General features: G+C 43.0%; 1 protein-coding gene across 2 annotated transcripts in view; it reads right to left on the minus strand.

Moving 5' to 3' along the window:
• Positions 1–14,644, minus strand: part of mdn1 (midasin AAA ATPase 1) — a 204,527-nt gene that overhangs the window by 165,851 nt on the left and 24,032 nt on the right. For both annotated transcript variants that reach the window (XM_038799361.1, XM_038799360.1), the window contains exons 13-17: positions 12,163–12,275; positions 7,765–7,913; positions 5,847–5,907; positions 2,114–2,325; positions 1,205–1,308 (exon numbers count right to left, since the gene is read on the minus strand). In XM_038799361.1, the coding sequence (XP_038655289.1) occupies positions 1,205–1,308; positions 2,114–2,325; positions 5,847–5,907; positions 7,765–7,913; positions 12,163–12,275 (639 nt within the window). The remainder of the gene's footprint in view (positions 1–1,204; positions 1,309–2,113; positions 2,326–5,846; positions 5,908–7,764; positions 7,914–12,162; positions 12,276–14,644) is intronic.

Genomic DNA, 14,644 nt, shown 5'->3' on the forward strand with positions numbered 1-14,644 from the left:
CCCGGGTTCGAATCCCGTCCCTGGGTCACTGTCCATGTGGAGTTTGCATATTCTCTCCGTGTCTGCGTGGGTTTCACCCTCTCAACCCAAATATGTGCAGGTTAGGTGGATTGGCCACGCTAAATTGCCCCTTAATTGGAAAAAATTGAGTACTCTTACATTTATTTATTTAAAAAAAAACAAATTTATGCTGACTCTCTGATCCTGCCATTGTTTAAGTGTTCTGCTATAAAATCGTCGATAATGGATTGTAGAATTTCCCCACTACCGACGTTGAGCTTATTGGTCTATAATTCCCCATTTTCTCTCTACCCCCCTTTTTAAATAGTGGGGTTACATTCACTACCTTCCAATCTGTAGGAACTGTTCCAGAGTCTAGAGAATCTTGGAAGATGATTACCAATGCATCCACAATTTCTAGAGCCACTCCAAGTACTTTGGGATGCAGATGATCAGGCACTGGAGATTTATCAGCCTTCAATCCCATCAATGTCCCCAATGCCAAGATCTCCTTCAGTTCCGCCTTCTCACTAAACCCAGTGTTCCCCAACATTTCTGGTATCTTATTTGTGTACTCATTTGTGAAAATAAAAACAAAGCATGTATTTAGTTGTTTAGTCATTTATTTGTACTCTGGGGTCCTACATTTGTCTTCACTAACCCTTTTCGCTTCACATACCATAAAAACTGATTTTAAAAGATCTTGTGTTCCCTGCAAGCTTACTCTCAAATGGGAATTAATCCCTTGGTCCTCCTTGGCTGAATTCGAAACTGTTCCCAATCCTCAGACCTGTTGTTTTTCTTGGCCAATTTGTATTTCTTTCTTGGATATAATTTCCCTCGTAAGCCAGGGTTTGGCCACCTTTCCGTTTTACTTTTGTGCTAGACAGGAATAAACAATTGTTGCAGTCCCCCCCACCCCCCCTCCTCCCCCCCCCCCCTTGCTCTCCTTGAATGTTTGTCAGTGCCTTTCCACAGTCATCCCTTTAAATGTTTCCCAAGGGAGGTACAGTTGCTTGGCACTCCACTTCAAACTCTCACTCACAATAATTTGCAGTGGAAAGGTTCTTGGAAAATTCAATGGGCACGGGCAAGCCTAAAATCAACAGTGGTTGCCACTCGTCCATTGCTCAGGTAGAGTTCTGGCTCAATGGTTGAATCTCTCGAGTCAGTTACTCGATACGGAATCACTGTCACATCTTACCTCCACAAAGGCAAATACCAGTGCCGATTCGGTTAGTTTCATTTGCTGCTGAGCTTGCGTCAGACGTAGACCAAGTAATTCCCATTTATCTCTGAGCCAGCCTTCTAAATTATTTTGGAAAGGAGAAATAAGAGAAACACAATTCAGCCTTCTGCCAATGTGAATTCTACACAATTCAGCAAATGAACTGGCTTCAAAATGACAAATTCAATTGTTTTATCTAGCTTCCTGCCTTCTAATCTCCTTAATTCAATCTTCCCTCTCCTCTGGCTGGATTTGACTTAAAAATTTATCATTCACTCCTTCCTGCATAATTCACAATCCTTCCGTCTCATTGCTCAACCGAACTCCTGTTGCCCTCACTGTGGATTTAACAGCTCACATTCTCAATGACTTCAAAACAGAAAATTTCTGCCCACAAAGACAAATCGATTCGGCCATGCCACAAATCATCTGGTTTTTTTTTTAAAGGTTTTTTTTTTTTAAAAAAACAGGGCGTCAAATGTTGCTCGACAATCGAAGCAGGCTTCATGGTAAAATGTTAACAAATTTGGATTATGGCATTAGGGAACAAATGGAATAGGATTTTTTCAATTATGTAAACAGGATGCGGGCTTTGCTGGCTGGGCCAGCATTTGTTGCCCATTACCAATTGCCCTCGAGAAGGTGGTGGTGAGCTGCCGTCTTGAACCACTGCAGTCCATGTGGTGTGGGTACACCCACTCGGGTATTTGCCAGAACTATTCTGCATTTTCCACCTTTTGTTGCTTCACTGCTTTAAAATGACCATTTGCGAAGAGGGGCCACTGCACTTCACCAAAATCAATTCTCTTCCCTCAGAATCCCAACGCACAAAAGAAAGAAAGGGTTTTCCAAAATAAATATTTAAAATATTTAGAAGTTTCTCACTATCTTCCTTGGCTTTCAGTTCCTTATTGATGGCAGTTTTATAGACGTGCAGCATCAGTCGAAGTAAATCCTGCCAGCGTTTCTGTCTGCAGCATGTTTGGATATGGCCCAAGAAAGTAATGTTCTGCTTCCGAGAGTATGTCTGAATGAAAAGCTCTTCAAACGTTTCTCGTAAAGGCAGCATAATAAGTTTACGGTCCATCGGCTTGTACCTGTACAGAAACAAACACAAATCCCAGATTCCTTTAAAAAATTCATTCACGGGATGAGGGCGCCACTGGTTGGGGCAGCATCAATGGCACTTGAATGGAGTGGCTTTACTCAGCCATTTCAGAAGGGCGTTTTAAGAGTCAACCATATTGTTGTGGCTCTGGAGTCACATTTAAGCTAGACCAGGTAAGAATGTCAGATTTCCTTCCCTAAAAGAACATGAGTGAACCAGATGGGTTTTTACAATAATCAACAATGGTTTCATGGTTATTAGACTTTTAATTCCAGATTGAGGGCCGATTTAGCTAACTTGGCTCGACAGCTGGTTCGTCATGCAGAGCAAGGTCAGCAGCACAGATTCAATTCCCTTATTGACTGAAGTTATTCGTGAAGGACCTGCCTTCTCAACCTTGCCCCTCGACCAAGGTGTGGTGATCCTCAGGTTAAAATCACCACCAGTCAGCTCGCTCCCTCAAAAAGGGGAAAGCAGCCTATGGTCATCTGGGACTTTGGCACGGTCACCTTTCACCCAATTCTAGATTGTTACGGAATACAAACGTCACCTGCTCTAGTGGGATTCAAATCTGGGTCCTGTTACCTAGTCAGCTCTCAACAGTGGCCAAGAGACTGGACCAGAGCCGGGCGGTGCGGAAAGCTAGATTTGTTCCAGGAGTGGAGTGATAATATAAGAAATAGGGTTTGGTGATTTTATAAAACAAACTATTAAAAAGAAAACATTTAAACTTCGATCCTAATAATAACTGATTACATGCAGTTTCTTAACCTTAAAACACAGTTCCCATTAAACAGCACTTTAAATAAACATGCCACTCTTGCTCCACTTGCACTGACAGGCAAAGGAGACTTGCATTTATAAAGCAATTTTTCTTCTGCTAGGGACATTTGTTCAGAACCCTTTTACAAAATCTACCTCGCTGGCAACATTCATGAGCTCTTGGTCAATTGCCAAAGCCTTCCCTCTGTACAAAGAAGGAATTTGTTCTGAGCTCTGCCCAGCCCCTCTAACAAAGGTTTTCATGGGTTTCAGACTTGAACCTACTCTCGTTAACTTGGCTGTTTGATGGCCCACTCCCGTTTATATAAAAGAACAGAACTATGCTTTTGATAGACAACTCGCCTCCCTATGACAGACAGAGGCCATTGGATTCTAATTGGCTAACAGCTGGTCAGACAGGAGTGTCCCAAAGGACAATGGATCTGGGGGCATCCTGTCTATTCCCACTAGCGAGTTTAAGTCAGACTGAGACAATGGATCTCAGCCAGGTATGGACGTATTCCTCTAACAGAGCTAGCAGGTCTCTCTCTCTTCTTCCCCCCCCCCCCCCCCGGTCGGTTTAACCCCCAAATTGCCTGCTACATCTTGGATCTCATTTCTGGACCCAAGTTCCTAACATCTCCCTTGCATAACAGTCCCCTGAACATTACGCTGGGTGTCTGGATTACCAGCCCAGCAAAAACACAGCTACGCCACCACCTCCTGTGCACACAAAACACTAATGATACTTCATCAACACTCGGGAGTAACAGATGTTGTTTTTTGTCCCATAGCCCACAAAGTGAACTGAAATACCCAGAGCCGAGAAAATCTCACCAGGAAGTCTATTTTCATTTTTAGAGCTAGGCTATCAAAATGAAGATACCTCCTTGCTACTTTCATTAGATTAGATTACTTTCATTCCTCTATCACAACTTCTTCCCACATGACTTTTTTTCATCTAAATAGGAGAAGAAGCCTTCTCTTGAAAGAATGTTATCCATGTGTTTTTTTAAAAATGACAGATCCAACATTCAAAAGTGTACCCTTGGCCTAATAGTTCGTTCTCAGACAAAATTATTAAAACATTCCATTTACAATTTGCTACCAGAATGGTTATGCTCCCCTTTTACATACTAGGATGTTGATCCCAATGTCCTTCATCCCTCTTGTACATGTCCCACCTTCAGCAGAAACAGTCCCAGTGATCCAAGAATCTAAAACCCTTCCCCCCCTGCACCAACTCTTGAGCCATGCATTCATCTTCCTTATTTCTATACTCGCTAGCACGTGGCACCGGGAGTAATCCAAAGGTAACCTTAGACATCCTACTTTTTAAATCTCCTGCTTAGCTCCCGGAATCCTCTACTGAAAACCTTATCCTACATTGGTGGTACCAACATGTACCATGATCTCAACTTCTTCACTCTCTCCCTTTAGGATGCCATACAGCCAGTGACATACCTGACCCCAGAGAGGCAACACACAGCCGTACATCACATCTTTAGCCGCAGAAACGCCGCCTGCTTCCCGACTAGTGAATCCCCTATTACTATCGCTCTTCCTTTCATCGTCCTCACCCGCCCTCCTATATAGTCAGGTCGCTTGTGATGCCTGAAGCTTGGCTCTGACTGCACTCCTGAGGCACCCAGCTTCCAAAAAGAAATACCAATTTGTGAGCAGGACCCTCTTGGACCTGTGCTACCTGCCTGTTCTTTCTCGATTGCCTGGTCATATTTCCTTTTTTCCTCTTGTCCCTTGAGCTGTGGTCTGACCACCTCTCCATGTGCTACCCACGTAACACTCAGCCTCACGATGAGTGGCGTGACAGCGTCTCCAGCCACTGCTCAAGCTCCAAAATCCAGAGCTCCAGTTTCTGCAGCTGGGAGAATGTGCAACTCACGTGGACATCTAGGACACTGCTAGGGTCCAAAACACCCCACATGTGACAGGCCCCACATTTCACTCAACTGTCCTCACCTGACAAGTCTTAAAAGTAAAAATGTACATCTTAGACTACAACAAATCTAGAATAACATTCCCAACAACGTTTTTTTTAAAATAAAAGATTCAGCTATTCAGACAGTCACTAATATCAGAACTAGGGGTCATAGCGCAAGGATTAGGGAGCCTTTTAGGGCTGAGGTGGTGAGAAATTTCTTCACCCAGAGAGTGGCGAATCTACCACAGAAAGTAGTAGAGGCAACAATGCATGATGATTTCAAGGAATTAGATACAGCTCTTGGGGCTAATGAGATCCAGCAATATGAATGAAGGGACACCGGGGGGGGGGGGCATGGTATTGAATTTAATGATCAGTCATCATAGCGAATGGCAGGGTAGGCTTGAAGGGCTGAATAGCCTACTCCGGTTTCTATTTTCTATGAATGTTTCTATGTATGATCAACCTGTGGTTCTGTAACTATTTAAGAGCTTCTTTTACCTAGGAGGCTTCCAGCCAATCTACATCCAATAACCTGCTCCGAAAATTCTGCTCACATTTTGACAGCTGTGACAAATTTCATCACAGCAGCTGAGACAACCAATCAACAACAATCCAAATAAAACAACCCCCAATATTCTAAACATTACCTTTGCCCACCTGCAGGCTCATATCCTCATCTGTCAAATTGACCATTAATAATTTGAATCAAGTTTAAAGAAATATGCCAAATATCTTTGCATACATTCAGCTACTAGTTTCACACTGTCAGAATCCTTGGGCCACCCTGCAAATACAACACTTACCCTCCAAGCAGGTCTGCTGTGTCACTCTGTTGGTTCATATTTACAACCTTCAGTTTGTGACCTGAAACAAAATACACAGGAATACTTATACAAAGGATTTGTTATTGAACAAACCACATCTTCACCATTTAAGTTTATTAGCCAGAACATTGTTGAGTGTCAAACACCCATTAACAATCAGCCATTCTTTAATGTCAAAATGAGTTAGCCCTTAATCATGGGAAAATATATATTCACATTCTGCACACACTTCACCAAAAGCAAGAATTAATTGCAATAACCAAATTTAGTGAACTCAAAACAATACAAGTAACGGAGGCACGTTTATCCAAATGTTACTTTTGATGGGGAGAGGTCCAGCTGCTTTTTAGCCCCAATGATAAGCCTCTGAATGGGCAAGAAAGAAAATGATTTTTAAAATGGATGCGAATTAGCAAATTTTGGATTTCAACTTGCAGTCAGAATTGGCAACAGAAATTTCAGGAAATACAGTGATAGAATACTGAGTCAAAGGATTTACATTGTGTATTATGTTTGCCTTGTGCATTTTCTTCTCGTATGGAAATGATCTGTCTAAATTTATTTTTTAAAATATTGTTTAGAGTACCCAATTCATTTTTTTTTCCAATTAAGGGGCAATTTAGCGCGGCCAATGTGGGGGCAAAACCCACGCAAACACGGGAAGAATTTGCAAACTCCACACGGACAGTGACCCAGAGCCAGGATCGATCCTGGGACCTCGGCACCGCGAGGCAGCAGAGCTAACCCATTGCGCCACTGTGTTGCCCCTGAACAATACTTTTCACTGTACCTTAGTACGCATGACAGTAAAAAAACCAAACTGATTTTTAATATTTATATATTCAACAGAAAGTATCTGTTTTCAAACAAAGAATGCTGACAATTATAGCATGTGCTAAATTTGTTACTCCAGGGGGTGAAATTCACACTGGTTTGCCATCCCTCAAACAGACATACCAGGTTGTTGCATCTCATGTGGGGCGAGAGTGCAGTTACAAATATTTCAATTCTGGAAAGCTAAATGCAATGGAACTGCTCGTCATAATAGTTTAACATGCCCACTTCAGCATCCAGCAGAGTACAGATTGGGGAGGTTATGGTGTAGCGGTAATGTCACTGGATGAGTGACCCAGGTTACTCCTGTACAGACACAAGTTCAAAACCCACCATGGTAGGGGTAGCTAAATTCAACTAATAAACCTATAATTAAACAGCTATTCTTAGTAATGGTGACCATTAACAATTGTTGTAAAACACCCATCTGGTTTATGAATGTTCTTCAGGGGAGGAAATCTGGCATTCTGACCTGGTCTGGGCTACATGCTGCTCGTAGGTCACAGCAATTTGGCTGACTCTTTGCAGTTCAAGGGCAATCAAGAATGGGCTAAAAATGTTGGCCTTACCTGCGACGCCCACATCCCACGAAAGAATTAAAAATGCAATAATTTATTTCAGGAAAATGGAGTATGTGTCAACTTTCCTTCTTCCTGAAGGTATCAGCTCCTGCAGGAGAGCAGTTCCACAAAGGAAAGCTTATCCTCCAGTGGACATTCTTCAAATGTCAACCCAGATAGGAGGGTTGGTGGGATTCAGAATGATTTGGGGGCAGGGACAACCACAATTCAGTTTTTATCCAACATCAACACAGAATCCTCACTGATCTTTTGGTCTCCCTTCGTGGTCCAGGAGAGGTGACAAATGTACAGTTCCTCTTGTCAAATTGCCCAAGACGAGCTAATCAACCAGGTACCAGAGTCAAACACGGGACCTGCGTCAATTCATCACCCTTCCAGAGAATCTATCACTTTAGCAATTCAGCATGCCTAATAGTATACAAAGTATTAAATTTTATTCCAAGAGTAAGACAAAGTTGTTCAACAAATACTGTTCTACCAACCTGTAATTCTGGCAAGGTACTGGACAGTAGAGGTTTTTCCAGTACCTGTTTCACCAACCAGCAAGACAGGCTCCCTCTGACGCAGGCAAACGACCAGCTGCTCCAGCAGCAGAGAGGAGGGTCGTGTGGCTGAAAATGGCTGGGTTTCCCTGAGAACAAAGTGCGAGGATTTCAGTCATAAAAAGCATCTTGGTTGAAAACATTAATTACTGATCTATCAAGTAAACGGAGGAAATTACAATCTAGAAATATGGTCTTGTGGTTATGGAATAATAAATTAGAAAAGATGTGAACTCAAACACATTAGTGACCAATGAGTATATTTGAATGTCAATGCATGAAAATCAAACTACTCAGAAATATCACAACCAATGAAACAAACTCTTGAGAGGGAGGAGGCAATGCTGGGGCTGTGGTTATGACACTCGTTAAAAATGGGTTTGCAATCCACTACTTAACAAGTAGCATATCTTTTTGTTTAGTTCTCTTGCCGATAAGCCTCTCACACAAGATGTCATGAGCCAGCGCCAAAGATTGAAGGGGGAAAAAACCAAGGAGGTATTCAAAAACAAGGATTGGAGTTTAACAACAAGGCAAGTCCAGACCAGTCGACAATACAGTGCTGGCAGACGGAGGAATATCAGATGGGCTAACTTTCTACTCTTTGAAATGACACCATGGGATCTTTTAACACCCACCTGAAAAAAGGAATGGAATGATGGGACTATTGTTCCACCCAGTGGACAAATTGTGCAAATACAAAATGACAAGATGTGACAGATCCCAATGCAATGCTTAGATAATTTTTTTTTTTTTAAAAAAGGTCCCAAGGGGCTTCACAGGAGCAGTAGCAATTAAAATTTGACCCCAAGACATTAGGAGATATAGACAACGGTAAAGGAGCATTTTTTTTTTTTAATGATGCTGTTTTCAGGAGGGAATGCCAGAACTCAAACTTGTAGCTGTAGGCAGACCCCTGGTTAAATTCAGAAATGTACAAAAGGCCAGAATTGGAATAGCACAGAGATCTTGGAAGGTGGAGGAGACTATGGAGGAATTTGAAACTAGCATATGGAATTAAAAGGAAAAAAAGAAGAGGAATTGGCAGACTGGTGGTACCTTGGGTCATCAAGGAGAGGGGCAATGGGGAAGGAGAGTTTAGATGAGCTTGTTCATGGAAACATGTGAGCAAAAGGTGAGTTAGTGTTTCAGGAGCAAATAAAAGGCAAAGTTGAGCCGGGGCAAGGGGAGAGACAGATGATGCCATCAAGGTGGATGCTGACAGTCCTTGGGCCCATATTCAGAATGTGCCTTGAAGCAGAGGAATCAAGCTGAAGCAGCCCGTTTGTCAAGACATCATGTTCCTGGGCTTTGTATTTTGGAGAGGTGAAGCAGATTCGTCGGCAGAGTGGATCTTAGGAACCGGTTTTAGACAAAGTCAGTTCAATTGGCTAACTGACAACCGGTGGGTTGGCCAGGGACAGTGTCCTGCCTGACAACAGTCAGTGATTGGTTCCCACATGATGTTTTTTGAGATAACTGGGCAGAAGTATTAGACCTTAGAACAGTGTCTCTCTCGCTGCTCAAATAAACTGCTTTATTGCTCTCAAAACAGTGAGTGCCTGGTACATTTTCTGTAAACATGAAATAATCCTGAATCTACAGAGAAAGTAGCCAACCTTGACAGAGAGAAAAATCATCTCAAGCCTAGAAAGAAGTACCAAAATGAAAGTTTTAACTCCAGAAAGACATTAACTGAAAGCCATCCTAGTGTAGATTCTTTATCAAAGAACCGTACAGCAGAGGAACAGGCCCTTCAGCTCTCCAAGCCTGCACTGATCACGTGTCCTATCTAGACCAACCGCCTGTCTCCTTCTATATCTGTTCATGTGCCTATCCAGATAAGTCTTAAAAGGTCACCAACGTATCTGCCTCAACCGCCTCACTTGGCAGTGTATTCCAGGCCACCACCACCCGCTGTAATAAAAAAAAAAACCTCCCTCCCTCCCTCTTGTCATTTCCACTCTGGGGAAAAAGCCTCCATCTGTTCACCCCATCTGTACATTCATAATTTTAAACTTCTATCAGGTCACCCCACAGCCTCAGTTTTTCCAGGGGGAACAATCCAAGTTTATTCAATCTCCCCTCATAGCTAATGCCCTCCACACCAGGCAACATCCTGGTAAACCTTTTCTGTACTCTCTTCAAAGCCTCCACATCTTCTGGTTGTGTGGTGACCAGAATTGGACAAGTATTCCAAATGTGGCCCAACCAACGTTCTATATAACCAATATAATTTGCGAACTTCTTTCCTTTAATTTTATTAATATTTTTTTTACCACAATTATAGAGAGAGTGGGGATAGTTGGAAGGGGGGGGGGGGGGGGGGAATGGGAGAAAGAGTTGGAAAATGACGATTAGATAGTCAGTTACATTTATCTGTCACTTAATTATAATACTGTACATAATAAAAAAAGGTTATTTGTGTTATAGTTACGAACTTGGTGACTGCAGTTTATGGGCTCAGCCAAGGCCTGCAGGTATTTTAGGACAGCATCTCATTTCACATGTGTTACAACTCCAGTCAAGAGGGGCTGAAATTGACTGCACGCTAGCCCAGTGTGACGTGACAATTCTAAGGCAGCAATTAAAACAGGCATGACAGAAGGAAATACGGTTTGGTGCACTAAATGCACTTCCTTCCCTAGCTTCTTTTGCTGCCGGGTTGCTATTCCTCATCTCAGTGGCTATTACATTAGAGCGTTCCACTTTTGCAGCTGGTTCTAATGCCATAAAAACAGCAAACACATCCTGTAAAGGGACGACGCTATGAATATCTAATTTTAATGATTTAAGTCTTTTAGGGGTACAACTTAGAATTTGGCGATTGACATTTTTAAAATATAAATGTAAAATGTATTTATAAATATAAAAAAGGTAACTGAAAACACCTGGTGAGAAACTGGTAAACAGTTGAGACACATAGGGCGGGATTATCCCAGCTCGAGGCCAGGCCAGAGAATCCCCGCAACAGAGCCACGCCGCCCCAGCACCGGCACCCGAAGCGGCGCCATTGGCGCCATCAGTTGCAGGTACGCGGCCGGGCCACCGCTTTTCTAGCCCTAATGAGCCGAGCGGCTGCTCTAAAAACGCAGAGTCCCACCGGCGCTGTCCATAGCTGGTCGCAGTCGGTGGGAACACTGCACACAGGTCGGGGTGCATCCTGTGGGGGGCGGGGGTGGGCTCCGCAGGGGCTGGCCTGGTCCATGATCGGGGCCCAACAATCAGCAGGCCAGCCTCTTGCTCCCCGGGCCTATTTTCTTATGCGCCAGCCCTTGAACTCGCGCACCATCACGTTGAGGGAGGCCACCACGCATGCACGGGTTGGCGCGGCACATAGTTCGCACCGGGATGGGAGGCTGGAGTGGCGTGAACCACTCCTGCATCGTGCTGGCCCCCTGTAGGGGCCAGAATCGGTACTCCCAGTGGCCCATTCACACCGTCATGAAACGCAACAGCGTTTCCGATGGCGTGAACACCCTGCCGCCGATTGGGAGAATCCCGCCCAGAAACTCTGCCAGGAGCTGCAGAACAGTAATGGAGGAATATCTGAAACGAAGGATATTTTCTGATTTGAAGTGACTAAGCAAGAAAGCAGTGAAGCTAGTGTTTGAACTGGAGAGCCCACAACACGGAGATGCCAAACTCAAGAAATCTCATACCTCAGAATAGCAGGAAAACTAAGGAGTATCAAAGTGAATGCCTGGGAAGTGTGGCATACCCAGGTTTGGCACCAGAAGTGAAGGAACCCTCAAGATCCTGTGAAGTGAAGGGAAACTCTTGGCAAGTAGACCTGGAAGTGTTTGGTGGAAATGTTTGGGTTCAAAGAATATTTATAAAGTATACTAGTAAGTTAGGAGTACAGGCTTCAGTTTGTGTGAAATGTTGAATCTCATGACATTCTTTCATTTCATAAACGTTCGATCTTGTGACACATTCTTGCATTTCATAACAGAGTTAGAATTACTTTTTAAAATTTATACTCTTCTCCACCAGATCATAACAATGGAGACTTTTTCCACATCATCGTAATGCTGGTCACTGCTAAATGATACTTGCTTAAATAAACTTCCCCACTAACTTGATCATTATTCTTTTATAAATGGCACAATTTATTTTTGTTTAATTATCATCCTGCCTGAACCTGCAGGGTGTTTTCGAAAATGTCAAAACCCCACGACCATTAAAACAAAAACTAACTCGGATTTTAGTCATTGCAAGCCTGGATCCTTTCAAATAGTTTATTCATTTGAACTATTGGTGCTCAAGCTCTTATGCGGCATTAAAGCCAATCCTGAAATCACAAGTGGCGATATTAAATGTTCATATGGCACTTACAACTGCAACAGGACAACTTCACTTCTTTTCCGAGGCAGAACAGCCCGTCCCACCGTCACCTTCGCCTCACTGAACTCAATGGCAGGTTTATACAATTGACAGAAGTACTCCGCCTGCAACATAAGTAAAATCAATTAATCACTTCTGAACAAACAACACTGCAACAACTTTGAGCATTTGTCTATTAATAAAAATACAAGGGGAGGATAGAACTTTTGCAGTGGTTTAATCAATAATTCTGGGTAACTACACTTCAAGAAGGATCGCAGAAAAAAGATTCAAGAATGGTTCCAGGAATGAGAAACTTTCAGTAACATGGATGCTTTGGAAAAGCGGAGGCTGGTCTTCTTGGGGAGAAAAAAACGTTGAATCTGAACCAAAGTGACCCAGAAGCAACTGCTGGGTTTGTTTCGTTAGGCTTGGCCTACTGATTCCAGGGAAATGAGTGCAACATGCACTTCGATGTTCCCGAGTTAAGAGAAAAACCTTGTCCAGGCTTCATTTTCCCCATAATCACCGTCCTTTGTGCTCCACAGATGGGTACCAATTGCTCAGAATTTAGTACCTACGGCAGTTTATCACATGCTAATTTGTTTTCCTCTAGTTCCTCATCATAATTACATTGGTAGTCACACCCTGTACTAAGTGTTCAAAGTCCAAATAGCGTTAACTGACACCAATCCTCACTTTTACATCTCCACACAATATATGCCATGCATACTTTATAGGTTATTCAACACCAGTGATCCCAGGTCTCAAAATGAACTCCTGTAGTAAAACCAGAATACAGTTCAGCAGGTATTCTTCACAATTGCAACATCCAATTCAACCCAGGACTCAGCTTTTGCTCCAGCTGTTCACCATTACAACGATCACCTACTTCCAGCTCAATATTATCCACCTCTGCCCTAACCCCTCTACTGTCACTCATACCTCAATTCTCAAGTCCAGTTTCACTGGGCTAAAGAGCTGGCTTTTAAAGCAGACCAAGGCAGGCCAGCAGCACGGTTCAATTCCCGTACCAGCCTCCCCGAACAGGCGCCGGAATGTGGCAACTCGGGGCTTTCCACAGTAACTTCATTGAAGCCTACTTGTGACAATAAGAGATTTTCATTTCAATGCTCTGCTGCCTCAAATACCACATGCTATCCAATACTCTTGCTGCCTTACAAGAAATCCCTGCTCATTTATTAAGGCCTCACTGACCAATATTGGTTCCTGGAAAGCCAGATATTTCTCCAAGAATTTGGTCACCCATCCTAGTAACTCTTTTAGCTGAAACGTTTTGGGTTTTCTCTGTCAGTACCACAAAATTAGGTTAAAATATCCTGTCAAGGACATATTTTAGTATTTTGTCAACTGCCTAAATGAAATGTTGGTACATGTTAGGCTGCTCCAGCTATATAAAGCCCTGGTCAGATCACACCTGATGTACTGAGTGTTGTTCTGGCAACCACACCAGAGGAAGGATGTGTGTAGGGATTTAGCTAGAAAGAAACAGTGATCCCTGCAACTTCGATGGTTACGGATGGTTACGGTGTAATTTTAAAGTTTAAGATAAAAGTGGAAAAATTGTTTCTTCCAATCTACACTCTGCCAGGTAGGGAATCTGGGACTAGGGAGCAAAAAAAGAGTTTAAAACTAAATTAGAGCCAGATCTTTCAGGAGTGGAATTGGGGAATACTTGTACACACAAACGAAAGTGGCAGAAGTTTGGAATTCTCGTCCACAAAGAACAATTGATACTAGATCAATTGTGGGAAAAACTAGAACTGGAGGACACCATGTCAGACTAAAGGAACCATCGTTTAAAACTGAGATAAGGAGGCATTTCTTCATCCAGAAGGTGGTGAATCTGTGGAACTCTTACCACAAAAGGTTGTGGAGGCCAAATCATGAGTGTCTTTAAGACAGAGATAAATGGGTTCTTGATTAATGAGGGGGTCAGGGGTTATGGGGAGAAGGCAGGAGAATGGGGATGAGAAAAATATCAGCCATGATTGAATGGCAGAGCAGACTCGATGGGCTGAGTGGCCTAATTCTGCTCCGATGTCTTATGGTTCACGGCAGCCTTTAGGGTAGGAAATGTGCCATCCTTACCTGATCTACACGTGACTCCAGAGCCACGTAATGTGGCTGACTCTTAAAATTACTCGGGGATGGGCAACAAATGCTGGCCCAACCAGCGACACCCACATACCAAGAATGAAAAAAAAAAATCCAAAATATCCATCCAGCCAAATAAATGAACAGAATTGATGCGCCCTGCAGTCAAAAAGAAAGCCAGGCCATCAGCCATGGAAATTGGATGAATCCTTTGGTTACTGCCATGTCAAAGTAACTATTTAAAAAAAGATACAGGTACGTCCGAGACAAATTAAATATTCACTCTTTCAAAAGCTACATTATAGAAAACCATGAAAAGAAAACGGTAATTAGGCACTAACATTTCTAGAACCAAATCACATTGAAATGGAGGAGG

The sequence above is a fragment of the Scyliorhinus canicula genome, chromosome 6 (assembly GCF_902713615.1).
Source record: "Scyliorhinus canicula chromosome 6, sScyCan1.1, whole genome shotgun sequence".
NCBI classification, from domain to species: Eukaryota; Metazoa; Chordata; class Chondrichthyes; order Carcharhiniformes; family Scyliorhinidae; genus Scyliorhinus; species Scyliorhinus canicula.